A 21,601-nucleotide genomic window follows, 5' to 3' on the forward strand; every position below is an offset into this window, starting at 1 on the left:
GGGTCTGACGTAGGAAACACAGCCATTTTCATCTTCGAATTCAGCTGTGGGGTATCGTGTAAGAAATGGTCTGCTGTAAAGTTGTCGTTGCGCCAAGTGTTTCTTTAGTGTTCGATGGTGATTACTGCATTGTCAGCGGTTGTGACTGTGGCATGATTATCGCTGAGCGCGGCATTCGCACGGATCCTCGAGTTCAGGGGGAAACCGCCCGTGGTAAGCCTTACCTCTGTTCCATCGGCAAGCCCGTGAAGTTCGAACCATGGTCCAAGCGGCGGTCCACGTGTAGGAACCATGTCGCCCTTCTCACAGGCGAATGGTGATTGCGCAGCAGCCACTGGAAACACTGGACAGATTCCCGCAGAGCGAAAATTTTGAGTGACGCAGCTGACTCATCGCGTGCCGTCATTCCGTGCTATGAGCCAACCATGTTCCGTGCTATGAGCCAACCATGCCAAAAACGAGACATTAGCACGTGTGACCTGGTCGCTGCGAAGAATGCCATAAAGAATGGCTTCTTGAATCCTTTCACTGGCGGCTACAGCTGTCCTGTTGTGGCCTGCAGCAACTCTGCGGAAGAATTGCTGACCGGACGCTCGGCAAAAACGCGCGAAGATTGTAGTCGCAAGCGATTTGCCACCGACCGTAGTGGAACCGCGCAAGGACTGACAATGTGTATCGATAATCGTCACGACCAACACCGGGTCGGTTCTAGCCTCGAAAGTGTTGCGAACAACACCGAGATGCCGCCCAAACAGAACCACCACCGGCGTCGGCGGCGACGCGCGAGGCCTGTGCGCGCGGCGTCGACAGCCGACGGCTCCGGTGCGGCCGTGCCGCCAAGCGCTGCTGGCATTTGCATTGCGAGGTCCCCCACCAAGAAAGACATCGTATTTCGCGTCGGAACGACGTCGACACGTCCAAGCAAAGTGGACCGAAAGAAAAAGCAGGTCAACGAGGCGCCGAAGGTGTCGCCTTCGCCGCCGTACGTCAACTCCGCCATCGCGTTCATTTTGGGAGGCAACGAAGACCTCAGCGACACTGACAGCGATTGGGACGAAGTGGACGACGGTGCCAGAGGAACGAGCGACTTTTCCGTTGACGTCTTGGTGATGCCGCTGCTGAACAGTTTACTTTCGGTGTCGGTGCTCTCCGACGCGTGTTCCAGTTTGCAGTGCCGAAACGGGGATCAAGTGGACGGTCGCCTGCCCGTGTCTCCGCTGGTGCAGGACGCCAACGAAAAGTGGAACCGAATGTATTATGGGGAAGACGTCGACAGGCCGCCACGCGCAGCAAAGGTGATGTGCCCGATAAGCGCTACTAGTACGGCCGCTCTAAACACAGAAGGCCATCTTGATACGCGACCTCAGTGCAAGGGAATGAGCGAGCCCTTTTTGTGTTTGCGCATTTGCCCCCGGTTGAAGGAGTCAGTTCCCGCCGGCATTACGTATGCGAGTCGCTAATGATTGCTTTATTTCGTTGGTCTTGGTAGCCGGCAGATAAGGGCTGGAAAGTTGCCACGCCGGTGTGATGTGGCGGCAGTAACAGCTGTTCGTTTTGCGTACTCCCGAATCTCGTTCGTTAGTGTAAAAGCAATAGCACGTAGCATATTTATAACTTCACTGATATGCACTAAATAATAAATTCCCTATGTAATCCAGCCGCTGGAGTTTTTTTAAGCATTTTGTAGAGCTGTAAAAATGACCGAAAGTCGAGAATCGCAAAATGTTATGTTCTGCCGCTAAACCAGAGTTAGTAGCAATTCTGTATGTTAAACACGCGATTCAAGAACTTATAAGAGCTTGGAAAGGGTACTTTAGAACAATATGACAGAAGTATGCTTGTGCGACAAGTGACTGGGGCTTCTGGGTGTCATGATTTATTATGTCAGAATATCTGCACTTGCTTAGTGTTATCCACAAACTCTTAAGAAAAGAATTGTGTTGCCCATCTGTCAATGGCAAGCTTTGTTTTTCACTGGTGCACCTGCATTTGTAATCTTATTTATTTATTTGACATTGTTTCTCAGTTGCTTACTTTGAATACATCATTTGTATTCTCACATAGCTTTTTGTAGAAACTTGACATCGTGAAAAAAAATTTATGGCCAGAGATTTTTGTCAAGTGTAGTAATAGCTAGTCTTCAACAAAGTCAGTACAGCACTGAACATATTTAGTGAAATTGAAGTGGGAAGTCAAAAGTGACATGTAGCTGCAGCATATCTGTCTGATTCATCCTGAATCGCTATAGCCCCTTGTAAGTGCCTATGTGCAGGAGTATTGCATTGTGTACAGCTTGTAGTGGTTTCAATGGCCCATACATTATCTACATACTTTAGTGCTAAGATGTTATGAGAGTTAACTTTAGTGAAGCTGTTTCTGAAAAATGCAGACTATGCTTTGCTTATAGGTTGCATTCAACACATTCCAGGCAAGTCAGAGGTTGCTAGCTTTCTAGGCCTTGCCTTGAAAACATTTTATTTATTTATTTATTTATTTAAAATACTTTCAGGGCCCAAAGGCACTACAGAAAGGAGTGGGGAAGAAATGGCAAGGCGTGCAGCAAACAAACAAACAAACAAGTATTACAAGGCGTCTTGTAAAGCGATCTTGAACTGGTGGTCATCAGCAATGCTGGCGATTGTGGAGGAAAGGTGGTTCCATGCGACACTTGTTCTAGGAACAAAAAAGTCATTACACAATTTTGTGCGACAAGAAGGTAGCCCCACCTTGAAGCGATGATCGGTCCTTGAAGATAAGTAATGAGGTGGATGAAACAAAACGTCCTTCATCTTGTTGTTATAATAATAGATTTTATGAAAAAGGCTAAGGCGAGATGACTTTCGACGCAACGAAAGGTCAGGCAAGTTTAGGGTTTCCTTCATAGATGTGACACTGGAATGACGTGAATAATTCGACAAGATGAAACGTGCGCCGCGGTTCTGAATGGTTTCAAGAGTTTGAATGAGTGTAGTCTGAGTAGGATCCCATATGGCGCATGCGTACTCTAATTTAGAACGTACCAAGGTTTTGTAAAGTGTTAACTTCAGGGACGATGGGGCATCAAAAAAGTTTCGACGCAGATAACCAAGCATGCGATTGGCATTGTTAGTTACATATTCAAGGCCCGAAAGTTGCAGACTCCTGGTTCTGAAATCGGAAATTTGTTGATGCATTAGCTCTTGGTGTCTGCATTTTTATTAATAACTAGTGTGACAGCAGGTGATGTTAGGCAGGCTGTGATGGCAATGGCTGCATCTAGTTCTGGGAGGCAGCACTGTGTTGCTACGACTACCTACGCATACCAGTAGAACTGAGCGTTAATGTAATAACTGAGCACAGGATAGCTGCTGCATGTTATGCAAAAAGCAGCAGCTTAAAGCAAATGATAGTAAGAAGACACCTGTAGCACATCGAACAAGTATGGGTATTTATGCCTGAGATTTTCCAAAAGCAGGATAAACGTATAGCATATGCTAGTTGAGTAATTGGCACACATTGTATCAGTTTCTTCATTCATTCTTGATGAATTGTCACGTACATGTGGCTATCTGACAAAGCAGAGAACAACCACAAATGTCTTAAACGGCTAATAATCTAGGCGGCAATTTCTTTTTTTAATGTACGAGGACAGACTGAACATCGCATCATGGTAGCCGTATTGGTGAGCCATTCGTGGCTTGCACTATGCTTCTGTAGATAAACCAATTAGATTAATGTGGAGCCTATCACTGTGCTAGTGGTTGGTGTCAGCCATGTCATTGTTAATGGTCTTCTATCACCGATGATTTTATCACTGATAGATCATCTTGGACATTGAAACTAAATGAAGTGAAAACTTTCAGTGCTATAAAGACACTTGAGCATTTCACAATGGGGGTGGGCCATCATTTTGTCTTTTCTGTTAAAGCCATTAGTGGCAATGAGATGGTTTTATCTCTTCCAGCCTACACATTCAGTGTGGCATTCAGGCAATATCCAGAAATGCATGGCGAACTTTTCCAACTGGCCAACTGTTTGACACTTTCTTTATTCCCTTTCCTTTCTTTGCCAGTACAGCTATAAATGTTCAAGGAAAATGAGTCACTGGTGACCTTGATCTTCAGTGCACTTTTTCTTTTCATTCTAGAATGCAAATGTGCTGCCAAGCTGTTAGTTACAGCTTGTCTATGCAGTGATGTGTTCTTATTTGAACATTAAAATTATTTTGTTTATTTACTACTACTTCATGTTTGTTTTATAAGTGGTGGGTTGCATTGTTCAGTAGAATGCTTATTGTTTGCCTAGTTTTGAGGAGCTCTCCATTGCCAAGAGGCAGCAAAACCAGTCTGCAGAAGCTGGCTTATTCAACAGTGAGGTGTGCGTACAAAAAGTGGTGTTCCAATCCGGGCCAACAAAGAAGCCAAGTGCTTTATTGAAGATCTAGAACCAAAAAATTTAGCCTAATTGTGAAATTTGGGCAATGATAAAGCAGCTGTTAGTACAAAAGTTAGGTTACTGTAGGTATTACGATCGATAGAATGCTGTAGGTTTGCACTCCTCTGTCTCTTTGGTTCCTCTTTACAACCAGTGTTCGTTTCGCCCCTGTTAGTGTCTTCCAGCACATAGCGCGAGGAAAATGAATGCACGCCAACTAGCCCAATTCATCGCTCTTCTAAATGTATGGTGTATAATGTAAAGTGAATAACTACATAATGCCAATATTACTGAAAGAAAGGCCTGAGGCATGGTATTTTGGCAGGTGTATCAACAGTTGGGCAGTTTTTCAATTTTTTTTTTTTCTGTTGCAGGTCAACTTTCCTATGGGTGAAAGGCTCATCGAGGTGCACAATGCGGATGACTTGGAACGCAAGGGGCCTTGGGAGCAAATTGCTTTGGACCGCCGTCGCTTCCAGTCCCGGATTGCCTCTATGGAAACTGTGCTGGCACCTGTGCTCTCTCTCGAGCATCGACAGAAGGTCTACCACGAGATCTACACATCAGCCACAAAGTGAAACTGCTGCTTGCAACCTGCATATTCTTTGCAAGGATGCAAAAATTTGCTCGAGCGCTGCAAACTCAGCAGAGACTGTCAGCAGCATTGACTGAGAGGAACTCAGTCCATGCAAGCCGACTGAACTTTTTCTGATGAATGCAGGGTTTTCTGTTGTTTAATTGTGCAGCTGTGGGAGCAGCTTGCATTTATAATGCCTAGTCCTCCAGCTTGAGCACTCACTATCTTGAATGGTAATTTGCTCTTGTTTGTTCCAAGTGACCTACAATCTCTGCTGTGCATTGAGTTAATTGCACATGATGTATAACATTGACAGGGGGATGGTCCGTTTTAGCACCATAACTCGGTTGTAGTTTTCATTTTATGGTTTCTGTGATGTTGGATCAGCTCGCTGCTCTGGTGGGGAGGCACAGTACTGCCAAGATCTTCCGTAGGCCCAGCATCTTCTGCTAAATGTTCATTTGGCACGGTTAGGGCAGCTGTGTAGGTATTGCAAGGCAGGTGGTGAGGTAGCCTGCGGGGTCTGCAACAATGCAAATTTGACTGTTTTAAAGTATGTATGACTACTCTCGCAGTAATGAACCACTGGACGAACAAAGAGCAAATAAGCTAGACTTTGCTGCACATTAAAATTAAGGCTATCCAAATATTTTCAGGAATTGACAGTATCTTCAGCTTATCAGCGGATAATTTACCTTCGCATTGCATTCCATAGCATGCTCAAGTCTACGATGCTAGATAAAATGTTTTTTTCACTAAACTTGAGAAAATATATTCCCAGGAACGCGCACACGTCTAAAGAACAGAACTCCCTGTAAAAGAAAAGAAATGCCAATTTATGTTGTAGCGAGGTTTCATTCACATTTGACAATGCACCGAAATGTGCTGTGATGTGCTCCATGCTTATGCTGTTGTCCCTTGTGCTGTTTTTCTTATGTTTAAGAGATATTAAAAATTAAATTTTGTTTTGATGTGGTGTAGCTTTGTGTTTTTCCTGTTTTTGTATTGCTGTTCAAAACACTGAAGTGGAAGCTCTCTTGCATAGCACTAATTCACGCATACAGGCATGAAGGAGAGCTTTATTGCAAAAAAGTAATAAATTTTGAGCTGACCTGCCTAAAATTAGCTAATAACTGCGACAAAAGTGTCGATCTCATCTGGACACCCGTTCACACACTACCAGACGGTAGCAATGAGGTGGTGCACTGCATGGCCCGAGAACTTACGGACCGAGCCTCAGTTAACCCCGCCTCATCGACTACCGATTAGTGGGAGTGGGAAGATCGAATGACCAGATTTCACGAAATTACACACCATAGATTGCAGAGGCATACATTCCCGGCGCCGCACCTAAAATTAAGCAAAAACCAGTCTGTAGAATGGCGGCAGTTACAGACCAGATCCTATCCGACTCAAGCGATTATGCACCTAATACACCCAGATTTATACCCAACGGACAAGTGCAGACATTGCAACTATAGAGCCACCCTAGAGCATATCCTATGGGAATGTACGGCTGTAATACAGGGTGACAGTGATGCAGCCTCAAACAGCAACAGCCTCCACGCGCACTGGGAGTCTGCGTTGCTCAGCTCGGACCTGCAGTACCAACTCTGGGCCGTCCAGCGAGCCGAGGAAGCTGCCAAGGGCCAACAACCCTTGCCTGAAACCTAGGCGGGGTCCAGGCCCACCCCACCAAATCGTAGGGCACTGAATAAAGTTATTTGAATGAATGAATGCCATGTTAATATGGTCCTGTGCTGCTGAGCACAAGGTCAAAGGTTCGATCCCAGCCCTGGTGGCTGCATTCAGGTGGGAGAAAAATGCAAAAGATGTTCGTCCACAGCGCACATGGTGCTCATTTGAGCGTCTGGTGGTTAATCCGAAGTCCCCCACCACAGTGTGCCTCGTAATCGGATCACGGATTTGGCAAGCAATTAAAATAATTTCCGTGCTAATGACAGTGTAGTATCTTAAATTGCATTGTTCATTTGCTCTAGTCTCCTAGTAATGTGCCTGCCACATTGGATTTCTGGCAAGTCGGATGCAGCTGATAGACTTTGGCAGCCTTGAACTTTCTTGCTTGTTTCGCTTGGCAACTGCCTTCACACACAAATCCCTGCTTTTCCTCTAAGTTTACCAAAGTCACAAATACTGTATTCTTGCTCTCACATTTACGAATCAACAAGATAAGCTCTGCATGTGAAAATAGATTGCTACACTGTCTCCATGGTACTAATCTGTTGCATGCATTCACTACATGGTCCGGGACCACATTCTGGACAGCCACGCTTTTGTGGATATGATGTCTAATCTGATGCCTTAACAGAGCAACTGGCATTCATGTCTCATTGCATAGCATCAAAATTAACTGAAAGGGGTGTCTACCACTATAAACCTGTAATGTTCAGGGAATTTATCATTTATGTAAAATTCAGCGGGAAAACTTTTCACCCCAGTTGCTTTGAATCGGGAAAATTGGTGCCTGCTGTGTCACTGGCAAAGCTAGTGGTGTGCCAGAAGGAAGCAAAGGTTTTAACTGAAAAAAAAAAAATCAAATTATGGGGTTTTACGTGCCAAAACACTTTCTGATTATGTGGCATGCCGTAGTGGAGGACTCCGGAAATTTCGACCACCTGGGGTTCTTTAACGTGCACCTAAATCTAAGTACACTGGTGTTTTCGTATTTCACCCCCATTGAAATGCGGCCGCCGTGGCCGGGATTCGATCCCGCGACCTCGTGCTCAGCAGCCCAACACCATAGCCGCTGAGCAACCATGGCGGGTGAAGTTTTTAACTGAACCTAGCAATCTGTAACTAACCGTGTCTTTTGCCGATTTTGTGAGGGAGCCTGGCAAAGGGGTTGGAATACCATGAAACATGATTTGGTCAGATCTGGTGGAGCATTCCACTTGATTTACAGCTTGCTGCTAGTAGTTGCTAAAAATTATGGGCTGGCATAGTGACTTGGTAAGCTATAAACAATCCTTTATTTTTCTCTTTCACTTGAACTTCAAATGTCGTAGACTGATAGGAAAATTTAATAGAAATAGTGGGGGGAAAAGACTGAAAAACCGGAGAACTTGAAAATTGCGATGTAGTGAACACCCTGTCCAAAACGCAGCACAAGGAGACCTCAATGACCTTGACGTCATGGTCTGCTCACAATAGTTAATTTCAAGCTTCTGGGTGGAGTACCTAAGCAGCACAGACCGAGCAGCAGAATGCTACAGAATGAGGTGCGACTAGTCGGCTAGCCCTGCTTTCTGTTCAAGAGCAGTTGTCTGCCAGCCAAACGAAAACGTGCCTGCTCCTCTTTTGACTACCTCCCATATTTGCAACACTCTGTTGGATGTTCATGCCAAGATGCTTGATGCTTGAAGATGCTTGTCAAGCAGCTTTTATGTGATGGCAGCATTGCAAATCTAAATTTTTTGGATGCTGGATTATGTGTGGAAATAGCTTTTTCCTGACACAATGCATTACACCAAAGCTATGTGCTATTGATAAGCTGTTGACAGTTATTGACATTGGCAGCAATGTGCTGCCAATGCCCTGCGATGTCAGCAATGTAATGGTTGTATGGCAGCACATTGCTGCTTTGTACTTGCGCAACCCTTTCTCTGTCTAGTGGAGTTGTATAAATAGCGATTTTTCCTAATTGAATCAAATATTCTTGAAAAATAACTCGTTTCATACATGAGTTATTGAATACCACATATTTTCTCATTTCGGACAAAATGGAATATATATAAAGGTCTTGTGGCATTCATATTGTAAAAAAAATTTAGATTACTTTATACATGTTATGCCATTCGTGACAACACGCACAGTAAACTGAGGAGCTATGAATGAGAAACAACTGAAAGGTTATACATATCTGGTGCACTGCGACAATGACTGAAATGAAACAAAGAAACGGTGCATTGCCAGGTGCATGTAAGGTGTTGCATTACAGCACCGCACACGAGTTTAAAGGATGCAAATGTGGTGAGGTATTGAACAAAGAAGTTGTTTTAACTCAATCAAGATGCCATTTATAAGCCGTATACAGGGGAGGAATGGTTATCTGAATGGCTGGAAATTAGTGAGAGGTTGCTTGCTTGATGCGTTTGTGTAGAAACTGGTCCTCTGTGCAACAACTGCAGCGCTCCTGTACCAAAAGAATTCGGAACACTCACCATTTGCATCAGTCTCTTTTTTTTCTGCAGACTGTTAACAAGTGTTTTATGCCTTACATTCAAGAAAAAAAAAAACGCGATATGTGGCAATATCGAATAATGAATTCTTGAATCAAATACGAATCAAACTGCAAGGGCTATTTGATTTGTATTTGGACATTCATACACGCCTACAAGTAGATTCTATTTCGCACACTAATATTTCACTGAACTGCATCAATAAATCTTTATCTACACAACTTTGAGAGGCATTATGATCAGTCGGTTGTTTTAACCATGGTCGTAAGCACAGTTGTGTAGAAGTGCGTTACGAAAATCACTCTAAACAGCAACTACGTACACATTCTTGTGCCAAGAGTCTTCACTCTTCTGTAATACACAAAACGTTATTTACTCTATCGACTGCTCAGCCCTGTTTACAGATGTACAACTTAAAAAAGGGATCGGCAGACTTAGCAATACGTCCAGGAGTGAACTCATTTACAGTGACAGCAGTAAATGGCAGCGGGCACTGCCACCCTGCTCACTTGCTCTCTGGCGTGGCTTGTGCAAATGACACCTTAGAAAAGACCAACATCTTGTGGCACAATCCACCAAGCACTAACACTAAAGCTGTGTGCCAAGAAAATGCCCTGGACCAAGGGCATTGCATCCCGATAAAAAAAAAAAAAGAAGAAGAAAAAGATTTTATTGCGATAGCAATTATACAGATTAAATGACAAAGTGAAGTGGATGAACCATCAATGCTACACTCAATCAGCACAGTAGTGGAATCGTGAGGCTCGCGTCATGCCACTTGCAGCAGGGAATGCCGGCTCATTTGGGCTATCGCCTATTAAACGTGTGCAGTACACTTTCAACGACACTATACCACTCTCGCTGTGAAATAGACAAGTGAAGATGCTTATTGCAATAGGGCTTGCAATGATAGCTGTGAATGTGACGACCTTCAAGAGGAACTGGTGGTACTGTAAAAGGAAAACGGCGCGTGCTGGCACATTAACATGACGCAGGTGGGCGAGTACTACGGGGAAGCTGCCGTGGCAGGTGCCTACTACTCTAAATCGCGCGTGCCTCGTGTCTTTTCTTGTCCACGTGGGATCTAGTGGCCAGAAAACTTCATACGATCATAGTTTGGCGATGAATTGAATGTCGGTGCCAAAATATAGTCTTTTCTGGGAATGTATTAACCAGTAAAAAAGAAGCGCAACCAAAAAAAATTAAATTACGGGGTTTTACGTGCCAAAACCACTTTCCGATTATGAGGCACGCCCTAGTGGAGGACTCCAGAAATTTCGACCACCTGGGGTTCTTTAACGTGCACCTAAATCTAAGTACACGGGTGTTTTCGCATTTCGCCCCCATCGAAATGCGGCCGCCGTGGCCGGGATTCGATCCCGCGACCTAGTGCTCAGCAGCCCAACACCATAGCCACTGAGCAACCACGGCGGGTGAGAAGCGCAACTGTATCTGGTCATTTTTTGCGACCTTGATCGTGAACATTGGCACCGAGAAATGGCACAAACAGGATCTTATCACCAAAGTTCTACAGTGTTTGTCTTTGCATCGCCAATAAACATTGTTGGAAGTCAGCACCATGTTTGCACGTCTTTCTGCATCGTCATCTGCACTGTGCTTGTTTTGCCATGAATTACCAACTTTCCCAAGCCTCTAGCGTTGACTGCATATATGTAGCTTTGCAACTTCTTACAGAAAGTAATCTGAAGGCACAACATTGTCCTTTTCCTGTGAAATTTTTTTATTTGCTTACAAAAACAGTACAAAATGAAAATACAATATAGTGTATGTTGCTGAATAATAGGCAGTCTGAACCTGCAGTGATGAATACATGTAAACATTTACCAACTGATCATGACACAATAACAAGATCTTATGGTATTGAGACTAGGCTAATGAGATTATGCGACTAGTTATGGCGCCTTGTAGTGAAGGTAACAGCCATGATCACGTCTTTCTATTTCTCATCACAAGGTAGAAAAAGCATGCAATCAAACTTCTAAACTGCACAAGAAGTGCTCTGATAAGTAGCAGCCTGTTACAGATGTTAATGAGAAATGCACAAAGTGGCCGAATTGTACTGTATTTGATACTAGTGCTAATACTATGTGCAGCAGCTGCAGAGTAGTGTTCCCTTTACAAACGGTACAACAATTACACAGAATTCCGGTCTTACACGGAAGCCAAGCGAACAACATTCAAATAACCAGGCTTGTAGCAACGGAACGCCGAATAGGGGTGGTTGTATGTTTCGATGTACCGTATTAACACACAATGCGTGTTGCACATTTAAGCTGAAAGTTGATAATTCTGTGAAGCGTTAAGAAGCCTCTTGTATATCATTCTCTTTCAGTGCAAGCCATCGTGCCTGTGTTTAACACGTTGCCTCCCTTCTCTCCCCGAGGCAGCACAAGGTATCTCTTAACATGGACCTGTCCTACAAGACGAGTTCTTCTGCCTGTGCTACACATGTAGCATTCCTAGAGGCAATTTCATCATGTTCAAAACCTTAACATTCCTAGGTTTTGAAATGCTTGCCCTTCACTTCATTGCGATGTATTACACTCCACAAACACTTAAGTTAGTTGCAGACACCGTCATCTTTCTCTGCACTATTCGGGAGCAACCAGAGGCTGTCCCTCCATGTCGCAGAACCAGTGCTGGTATCACTTTGCATGCTCTCGAAGTAAGCCAGACGCTGGCCTTTCAGTCGAGACATCACACCCTTTACATCCTCTTCCATATGGCACCAGAGAAACAAGCATATCAGATCCCTATTGCTTTCACTTAGTGGGGTTTAAAACTCGCATGACAAATGCAATGCCTCCTGGCCCTTGGAAACAGCAATAAGGCAAAGGCTCTAGCCTAACACTCGCACCATGATTACATACAAACCTTCATGACTTGGCAAACAAAATCACACACGAAAATCCTCATGAGCAGTACTGAAATCTTTATCCCCATATTTATCGACCACCACAATTTTCTCTACACAGTACTCCCCTTTTTAGGGGCAAACGCTTGTTCTTGTAGAGGCTGTCTTGACTGATTAATGCCACATAAGAAATACTGCTTCAGTCAGCAGTTAGCATGTTAGCAGTTAGCATGTGAAATGATACAATACAAGTTGTGACTACTTTAACAAAAGCAGGTGGACACAGTAGTTTCGCAAGGGAAGTTCTCTAATGTACATTGCAAGTGATCATTAAACAGCTTATACTCAGTTAGCTGAATAATTTTGTAGACAAAACAAATGGAGGATTGCAGCCACTGGAAGTTCGAAACTACAATGCATAATTGGGAAAATTTGGGCATCCTGTTAGGCCACACATAAATCTGAATATATGGTCAGGCAAGAGCTGTGGACAGTGTAGACAATCTGTCAAAACCTCACCAGTTCCAACACACATGATAACGAGTACTTTACATGATGTGCAAATGTTAAAACACTCAAGGAGACACGTGGTTTCCCTGTGCACACATCTGCCAAACTCTTGCGCCTTTCACAAAGTGTAGGCTATACTGAAATTCACATTTTGGGCTGGCCGGGTCAAAACATGCCTCGGACAGCGTTGAGCACCAACGACGTAGAGATGAGCGACCAGATGTACAATGTTGGCGACATCTTCTCTGCAAACTTCCTCGAGTGCTTGAGGATGTATATAAGGAACTTGTTTGTGGACTTTGTTTTAGGTGCATCCTGCAAAAGAGAAACAACTCATCTGCTAAGACAGTTCTATTTGTGAACTACCTTTGGAGACTTTTGTAGCTCAACATACATTAAAACCAGAGAGTTCAATGAGTTGGTACGGCAAGACAAGTGGAAGAATGCATAGAGAAAGAAAAAGGCACTTGACCAGAGCATAGTCCACAAGATATTAAAATGACCAGCTAAATTATTTGCTCTTTTTCTTCGTCTTCAATGTGTGCCCATCTGTTCAAGCTCCAAGCTGATGCAACGCCAAAGCATGCTGCACTCAAGAAGTTCAACTAGTGTTTGAGCTTGACTTAGCAAAGTGCCCATGCATCAACATCAACTTCAATGGGGAGTACAGATCATAGGAAGGATAAGTAAGGAAAGCGTGTACCACAGCACAGACAATGCAATGAGCCTTTAAACAGCCTACCAACCTTATGTGCAAACATTAGGATAGTATGATACAGAGCACTGTTAAAGGAAACACATCAATTCATGGCTTACACTTTGTAGAGAAGAACATATATTATCTGCCACAAAGTGTCTGCTGCAAAGCTGGGCACTTCTCAACTTGCTACAGCACCCACATGTCTGCTTTGAAAGGCCCCCGAACTACCTTTGACATTTTGAACACATTTTAAATAAACATGCATTTGTGTATAGAATAGTGTGACAATAATGTTTGGCAAACATGGCAGCACTGTAGACCAGCCACAAATTCAAGAAAAAAATCATGTGCTCCTTGCAAGCGAATGTAGACATTCATCAAACGCCTTTAAAACCACTTCAAAAAATTATTGCAGCTGTATGTTTATTGTAGACTAGTGCAGCTGGCACTAACTAAAATTGTTTTTTCTAAATTAGTGTGGTTTAGGGGTCCTTTAAGTGTCCGCTGGACAGTGAAACTGAACTGCTGGTAAGCACACATGAGCTGCCAAGAATAACATCACAAAAAAGAGAGAGAGATTACAGTATCGCAGTCTATATCTGTGCACAACACCCAGTCAATATGTGCCCGATACGGCTGATGAGAATGTGTAAATGCACTTTTGTTGTAAAGATTGCACACTGTACTACTTGCAATAGACCAGGCTAAGCACACTCAGTGAAAGAAAACCTTTATTGAAAGTGTATCCAACAGAAACTTAGCGAAAGAAATTGCTAACCTTCTTCTGCACACTTCATCTAATGACATGTTCCACTGTAGGTGACCTTGTCGCATATTGTGAGGGTAACGCTCTAACTGATGCGAAGCACAAGAAAGACACAATACGATGGACAGCACTTCGTCCATCCCTCAACACGTGAACCTGTACCAACTCGCCCGGTTCACTACTCTTCTCATGGTTTCCAGGTTCACGGCATGCTCCTTGACGAGACTGGGAGAGATGTAAAGTCAAACTGTGGAGCATCAAATGCCGATAGTGCCTCCTTAGTCTTCAAATTTCTTTCTACGTCTGCAGGCTCTTCATCACTGCTGATTTTGTCAAGCTTCACCTGATTCATGTCATTGATGACTTCTATGATGTCGCCAGTCACCAGTTCCATGATCATCATGAAGGTACGAGAAAAGAGGGGGAAATTATGGTACCATAGCTGCTGCAGAGTCCAGACCTTCCCGTGTAGGCTGTGTTGTGGTGTGACTGGTGCTCCCTAAGCGCAGCAAAACTCAATGGTACTTACAAAGGGCAGTAGCAGTGATACTATGTGATTTTGTTATACAGGAACAAATAAGCCACCAGAGATGCATGAATTGCTTCATTGTACAGGAACATTCATTGTAGTGATATTTGCTGTAGAGGCATCTACAATACAGTCGAACCCACATACTATAACAGTACCCAAGCATAAAAAAAAATCCATGGTCATAACTGGTAATTGTTATAATCAGGTTCCACAAAACAAGAAAAAGGAGGAGGACAGTACAGATGCTTTATAACGGCGGGGTGGCTGGTGCTCCTCTCCTACACCTCCCTGCTTTAGGCTGTGGATTTTGTTCACTCATTTAACTCGATAAGTGGTCCTTGCTACAGGCGTGATGCGGACACATAGCTTTCCCTACTAAGCTTCATTGATTGTAGCAGCTAACCGGTGCGCTTTTATCGCATGCGACAAGCAGGGGGCTGGTTTTTGAAAGCTGTAAGGCATTCGAAAATTCCAGTGGTGTAGCTGCGCAGAAAATGAATTTTTGCTCTAGCTTGTTAAAGAATGTCACTGCTATAACAAATACAAAGAGGGGTCATGGGCGGCACGCAGTGTGCAAACTCCACCAAGGCATTGCTTTGGTGGCCCCAAAAGGGGCCTTTAAAAAGAAAGAAAGAGTAGATTGCCAATGCAGTCTCTCAGCTTGAGAAATGCAGCATAATTAAGAAATGCTGGGGTGAGAACATGCAAGCATCTTGATTTCCGAACGTTCGCTTGCGCTCTCGTGATTTGCCGGGTGCCATGCTTTCGTCAGCGGGGCAGGAGCGCCACATGCCTTGTGAATCACAACAGGGCAAGTAAACATTCGGAAAGCAAGATGCTTGCGCGATCTCTCCACATACACTTCTTACTTGATTGAACAAAAAAAGCCCACGTCTGTCAGCTTTGTCTGCTTTCCGCAAACCTTGCCGACATCCTTCTCCAGGGCATCCATGTGCTCCACCTAGTGCAATGGAAGGCCCCTTGCCAAGATAAAGCCCCAGAGGGACTGGATTATCCACAGGACCTCCTGCGAGGACAATGTTGGGGCAGCCTGCCCAGCAGCATTGTCGCTGCTATCGCCATCGTCACTGTCGCTGTTATCGGCTGCTAGGACCTTTGCTATGATTGCTGCATTGGCTAGTTCTTCCAGAGTTTCCAATGCGTCGTCCACATGTAGAAACCCACAGAGTTCCAATGCATCCTCGTTGACTGTGGACCAGACTTCCTACATCACTTTGTTGGCGGGAGCTTTGCAGGCTTCGTCCATGTCACTGCTGCCTCAAACAAAGCCTTCTTTCCTGAAACAGTTCTTCACTGCAGAACCACAGACTTCGGACCACATTGCAAAAATGAACTGTACGGCCATAAATAGACTGATCTTTAAGTCTGGCTGCTCCTGGCTTGACTGCGTGGCCATGTCCATCACAAGCACTAACTTATTAGGATGTGGAGACAGTACATCACATTGAAATTGGCGATCGCGCCGGTGTCCATGTGCTGCAGGCCTGCCACGGTGTTAGTTAGCAGGAATAGAACTTTCACACTTGAGAGCTTCGGTATGGAGTGATGGGCACAGCAAGAATCGAGGATGAGCGCCACCTTCCCCTCTGCTTGCTTGATACGTTCATCGAACTTTACGACCCACTTGTGAAAAAGTTCCAGTCATCCACGCTTTTTGGTTGTGGCAGTAGTGTACTGGGACCCTCGCAGCACCACAAAAGCAGCGGGGATTTTTTTACTATCCAATGACAAATGGGGGCACTTATCGCTTCCATCCATGCTGCCACACAAAAATACAGTGACGTGCAGTTTGCTGTTCTTGCTGCCCTTACATGTGTCTAGTTTCAGCACATATGTCTTTGATGGCAACATCTGAAACAAAAGTCCTGTTTTGTCTCTATTCAACAATATTCAATATTGCACTTATAAAAGGGTACTTAAACATATAGCACAATTGTTGGCCTTTAAGCTGTCCGGCTGGCCTAGTGTTCTGGGCATAGAGACATGTTATGCGAGGCCTTTTTTGCTATCATCTATTTCATTTGTCTACAGTTGATCCCGGATATATCGAATTATTACCTACATTGAACAGTTGAAAAATCCCCTTGGGAATCCCATGCAAAATTATAGCGCTATTGTTCGCGTATATAGAACTCTCGTGCACCGGCATATCTATGTATCGAACGCCGTGCTGAGCTGCACCCCGGCAAGTGCGCTTCTCCCACCATACACCCCTCCTGCAAGTGCGCTTCTCCCATCGCACCCCACCCCCGCAAGTGCGCTTCTCCTCACGAATATCTCGCGATGTTCCCGCGATCTCACGCTCGCCGCCCCGCACTCTGAGAAAGGTGCGTGTGGATAAAAAGGCACGTGACGAGGAGCACTTGGAGTGCGAGTGGGTGTGAAAGGGAAGCGGGAGGGAAAAACCACGCTGACTGCAGGCGCCCGCTTCCCGTGTTTTGGTTGGCTGACACCGCTGGCGCAGCGAGACGAACGAGGTCAGTGCAGCTTGGGCTTGTGCTAGTGCGGAGATGCGGAGCGGTGCATCTTTCGATTCGCTTTGCTCCTTTTATTCACAAGGCCAACGCGAAGGCTTGAGACTCGTGTGGTGCAGTGCATTTTTCTTTCCGCTTTTGGCACGTGTTCCGGAGCCATGGCCGCGAAAAAACGCAAGGATTTGGATTTTTCAACAAAGGCGGACATCATTCGACGGGTGGAGGCTGGCGAGAAAAAGTCATCGGTTGCCGCGGCGCGGACTTGAGCAGCGGCGAAGGTTCCGACGAAGAGGACCAACCACCATGCACTGCAGCTGAACTTGCATTAGCTTTCAGCGTCATTCACCGCTGTTGTGGCACAATGGAAGGAGCTGGCCTTTCTAATTTGGACACTGTCAACAAGCTTGAGGACAGCTTAATGAACTTGATGGTGCAGAAGAAAAAGCAAGCAAAGGTCACAATCTTTTTCTTCCGAAATAAAGTGCTCTGGTCATTGCGCTGTGTGTGTGTGTGTTTTTTTTTGTGCCTTGGAGGCACAGATCGGTAAGTTCCCATTAGTCACGACATCGGGAAACTGCCTTGATATGTGCGGAGTTGTTAGAGAAGCTTTTGACATGCATATTTTATATTTCGAATTATCGATATATCGAACTATTTCGCGATCCCTTTCGAGTTTGATATATCCAAGATCGAATGTATGACAGGAGAAAGCATACTAGAGCCAACAACTGCGATGAAAAGTGTTTGGGGCTCCTACAGGGGAGACACACATTCCTGCATTTGCTAGAGCAATAGACATATGGCAGGGAAAAGCCATCCAGATTCCAAAGTTGTTCCAAGCACTGCGCTAGCTACGATGCATCATAAACACTTTTATAATGAGGTTGTCATTTTTGTCGCAGCTCTGCAAGTTTGAACATGCTCCCTCAGTTCAGTTCTGTTGAAGCTGCAGTAAAGAAAATAGTGGCTGTCCCACATATTCACAGAACGATAAGGGCACAAAGTAAATGTATTTATAGTATGATACTGTGCTTATTTAGGATTCTGTGCACAGTGCAAAAGGAACTGCTTTGTTGCAAACAAATTTCTCTCAATACATCCAGAATTTCAAGGAAGGAAAAAAAAAAAAAAAAAAAATTCAGCCACAAACAAGCTGGACCTGTGGCCATCCAAAATCTATGACATTGGACATGCAAATACTCTGTTGGATTGTGCTGGTTGATACATGGGATAAAGTAATTCTGAAAAGCTGGGTGCTTATGTTGAAAGCAGCTTTAGTTGTCTTTTCTGAAATTCAAAATTAGTTGTAAAGTGAGAGTGAAGATTAAATTTTTAACCACTGTAGTAAGTTCCCTCGTTGCAACATCTTACACAAAGTAGCATGTAGAAGAGTTCTGCAATGCCACTGCATCAGCAAGAAACAGCCAAACACAGTCTATTCTCGTTACAACGGACCCGCGTACAACAGACCTTTGGATATAACAGACCATATGTTAGTTTGAGTGTGTTCTACCTATTTTATTAATGCAACGAAGTTCGCTTATTACGGACCACACTACAAGGGACTATCTGCTACAGCAGACGAAATTAGCGGCAATTTTTTTCAAAATTGGGCATATAAGACATACTTTTGTCGTGTCGACACGGGCTGACAGCTGACTTGCGAGGGTCAGCCAACGATCTCGGCTCAATATCACGCGAGCGAGGCACGGGGGCGAGAGCGAGGGGGGTTCTACTCCGGTGGCTGCTACGTGCAGCGTGGCTGCCGTATCTTGAAAGCGATCTGCCGTGTGGACAAAGTGCGAGCCCCGCAGGCTACATCTTCAAAGTGATCTGCGATGCGGGCAAAGTGCGCGCCCCGTGGGCAACACCTTCAAAGATATCTGCGATGTGGACAAAGCGCGTGCCCGCGCGGGCCTCATCTTCAAAGCGATCTGCGATGTGGACAAAGTGCACGGGCCATACCTTCAAAGATATCTGCGATGTGGACAAAGTGCGCGCCCCACGACCCACACCTTCAAGGATATCTGCAATGTGGACAAAGTGCGTGCCTCATCTTCAAAGCGACCTGCGATGTGGACAAAGTGTGCGCCCCATGACCCACACCTTCAAAGATATCTGCGATGTGGACAAAGTGCGTGCCTCACTTCAAAGCGATCTGTGATGTGGACAAAGTGTGCGCCCCATGACCCACACCTTCAAAGATATCTGCAATGTGGACAAAGCACGCAGCCGCGCGGGCCTCATCTTCAAAGCGATCTGCAATGTGGCCAAAGTGCATGGGCCACACCTTCAAAGATATGCGATGTGGACAAAGTGCGTGCCTCATCTTCAAAGCGATCTGCGATGTGGACAAAGTGTGCGCCCCATGACCCACACCTTCAAAGATATCTGCAATGTGGACAATGCGCGCAACCATGTGGGCCTCATCAAAGCGATCTGCAATGTGGACAAAGTGCGAGCCCGCGCAGGCCTCATCTTCAAAGCGATATGCGATGTGGACAAAGTGTGTGCCTGCGCGGGCCTCATCTTCAAAGCGATCTGCGAGGTGGACAAAGTGCGAGCCCCCGCAGGCCTCATCTTCAAAGCGATACGCGATGTGGACAAAGTGCGCGCCCGCGCGGGCCTCATCTCAAAGCGATCTGCAATGTGGACAAAGTGCGCCCCGCACGAACCTCATCTTCAAAGCGATCTGCGATGTGGACAAAGTGCAAGTCTGTGCAGGCCTCATCTTCAAAGCGATATGCGATGTGGACAAAGTGCGCGCCCGCATGGGCCTCATCTTCAAAGCGATCTGCGATGTGCACAAAGTGCGCCCCGCACGAACCTCATCTTCAAAGCGATCTGCGATGTGGACAAAGTGCAAGTCTGTGCAGGCCTCATCTTCAAAGCGATACGCGATGTGGACAAAGTGCGCGCCCGCGCGGGCCTCATCTCAAAGCGATCTGCAATGTGGACAAAGTGCGCCCCGCACGAACCTCATCTTCAAAGCGATCTGCGATGTGGACAAAGTGCAAGTCTGTGCAGGCCTCATCTTCAAAGCGATATGCGATGTGGACAAAGTGCGCGCCCGCGCGGGCCTCATCTCAAAGCGATCTGCAATGTGGACAAAGTGCGCCCCGCACGAACCTCATCTTCAAAGCGATCTGCGATGTGGACAAAGTGCAAGTCTGTGCAGGCCTCATCTTCAAAGCGATATGCAATGTGGACAAAGTGCGCGCCCGCATGGGCCTCATCTTCAAAGCGATCTGCGATGTGCACAAAGTGCAAGCCCACGCAGGCCTCATCTTCAAAGCGATGTGCGATGTGGACAAAGTGCGCTCCAGCGCAGGCCTCATCTCAAAGCAATCTGCAATGTGGACAAAGTGACGCCCGCACGGGCCTCATCTTCAAAGCGATCTGCGATGTGGACAAAGTGCGCGCCCATGCAAAGCGATCTGCGATGTGGGCAAAGTGCGCTGAGTGCCGGTAGCTCCATATGCGGTATGCTTTCGACGTTTAGTTTGCGTTGAAGCGAGAAACAGCAAGAAGGTCAATTCGCTTGCTGCTGCTGCCGCACTTATCTTGCTTAAGTTGCTATCTCAATCGATGCTTCACCTTTCGGGCGAAACGGCGACTTTTTTGTTTGTTTTTTACTTTGGACGTTTACCACTGACTCTTTGCAATAAAATTGTTAGACACTGCAACGAAAGTGTTGGAAGAGAGGCATTTCGGATATTACGAACTTCAGATAAAATGGACGTTTTTTGTTGGATTATCAGGGTTCGTTGTAACAAGAGTCAACTGTATACCAACAAAAGCTCGCCACTTTTCACTCACCATGGGAATCCCATGCTCTTGAAGGAATTCCCTGAGGAAAGGCTGCTTCTTGTGGACTGGGGGCAGATATTCCTTGGGACTGCCACGGTACCACCAGGCACGCCCACTTTAATGGAAAATGTGGCAATCAGTACGAGAGCCAAAGCAGCTGCTTATCAAAGACAAGTTACTTGGCACACAATCAACACGTCAAGGTCACCTAAGGCAGAGCTAGCAGATATTAATTTCATATAGAGGTAAATCAAAGGCTAAAAGCGGCACAAGAAAATCAAGGCTATATATGGTCACCCAACAAAAGTGGCTCTCATTTAAACACATTTTGCCAGCCTAAAATGAGGGTTCTAACCTGGGCTAGTTTGTTTACATTCAAGATGGCAACGGTGTAGATGACGGGACAAGTGACTCTGAACAGGACAGATGTGCTTTCCTATTAGTGCATTTGTCTTGTCCATATCACTTGCCCCACTGCCTGCGCTGTCCCCACCCATGTTGGGCCTAGAATAAGTTTGTTCTTGAATAAGTTCACACAGTTTGCTTTGAATTCTCTCGAACAGTGCATGGGAGACATACACAAGAGAATAGATCGCACACATTGACCTAATATTCTGTGTACATTTTCCTCCTGCTGCTTGAAAGGAAATTACTGTCTGAAGTCTGCATTGATCAAATGCCTTGAACGATAATCACAGGAACAAAAATCGGCTGGCATGGTATC

The 21,601-nt window shown here is 45.3% G+C and overlaps 2 protein-coding genes across 2 annotated transcripts in view; one reads left to right on the top strand and one right to left on the bottom strand.

Annotated features, from left to right (window-relative positions):
* Positions 1-16: 16 nt before the first annotated feature.
* On the top strand, positions 17-5,961 carry LOC126537612 (uncharacterized). The gene is made up of 2 exons (XM_050184765.3): positions 17-1,295; positions 4,788-5,961. Exons 1-2 carry the CDS (start codon positions 426-428, stop codon positions 4,989-4,991), a joined length of 1,074 nt encoding a protein of 357 aa, XP_050040722.1. The 5' UTR covers positions 17-425; the 3' UTR covers positions 4,992-5,961.
* A 3,878-nt stretch (positions 5,962-9,839) lies between these two features.
* LOC126537605 (lipase maturation factor 2-like) overlaps positions 9,840-21,601 on the bottom strand; it is a 64,241-nt gene continuing 52,479 nt past the window's right edge. Inside the window, exons 14-15 of the mRNA XM_050184754.2 lie at positions 20,887-20,992; positions 9,840-12,889 (exon numbers count right to left, since the gene is read on the bottom strand). Of these exons, the coding sequence (XP_050040711.1) occupies positions 12,740-12,889; positions 20,887-20,992 (256 nt within the window). The 3' untranslated portion in view covers positions 9,840-12,739. The remainder of the gene's footprint in view (positions 12,890-20,886; positions 20,993-21,601) is intronic.

Source organism: Dermacentor andersoni, chromosome 4, assembly GCF_023375885.2.
Source record: "Dermacentor andersoni chromosome 4, qqDerAnde1_hic_scaffold, whole genome shotgun sequence".
NCBI lineage: Eukaryota > Metazoa > Arthropoda > Arachnida > Ixodida > Ixodidae > Dermacentor > Dermacentor andersoni.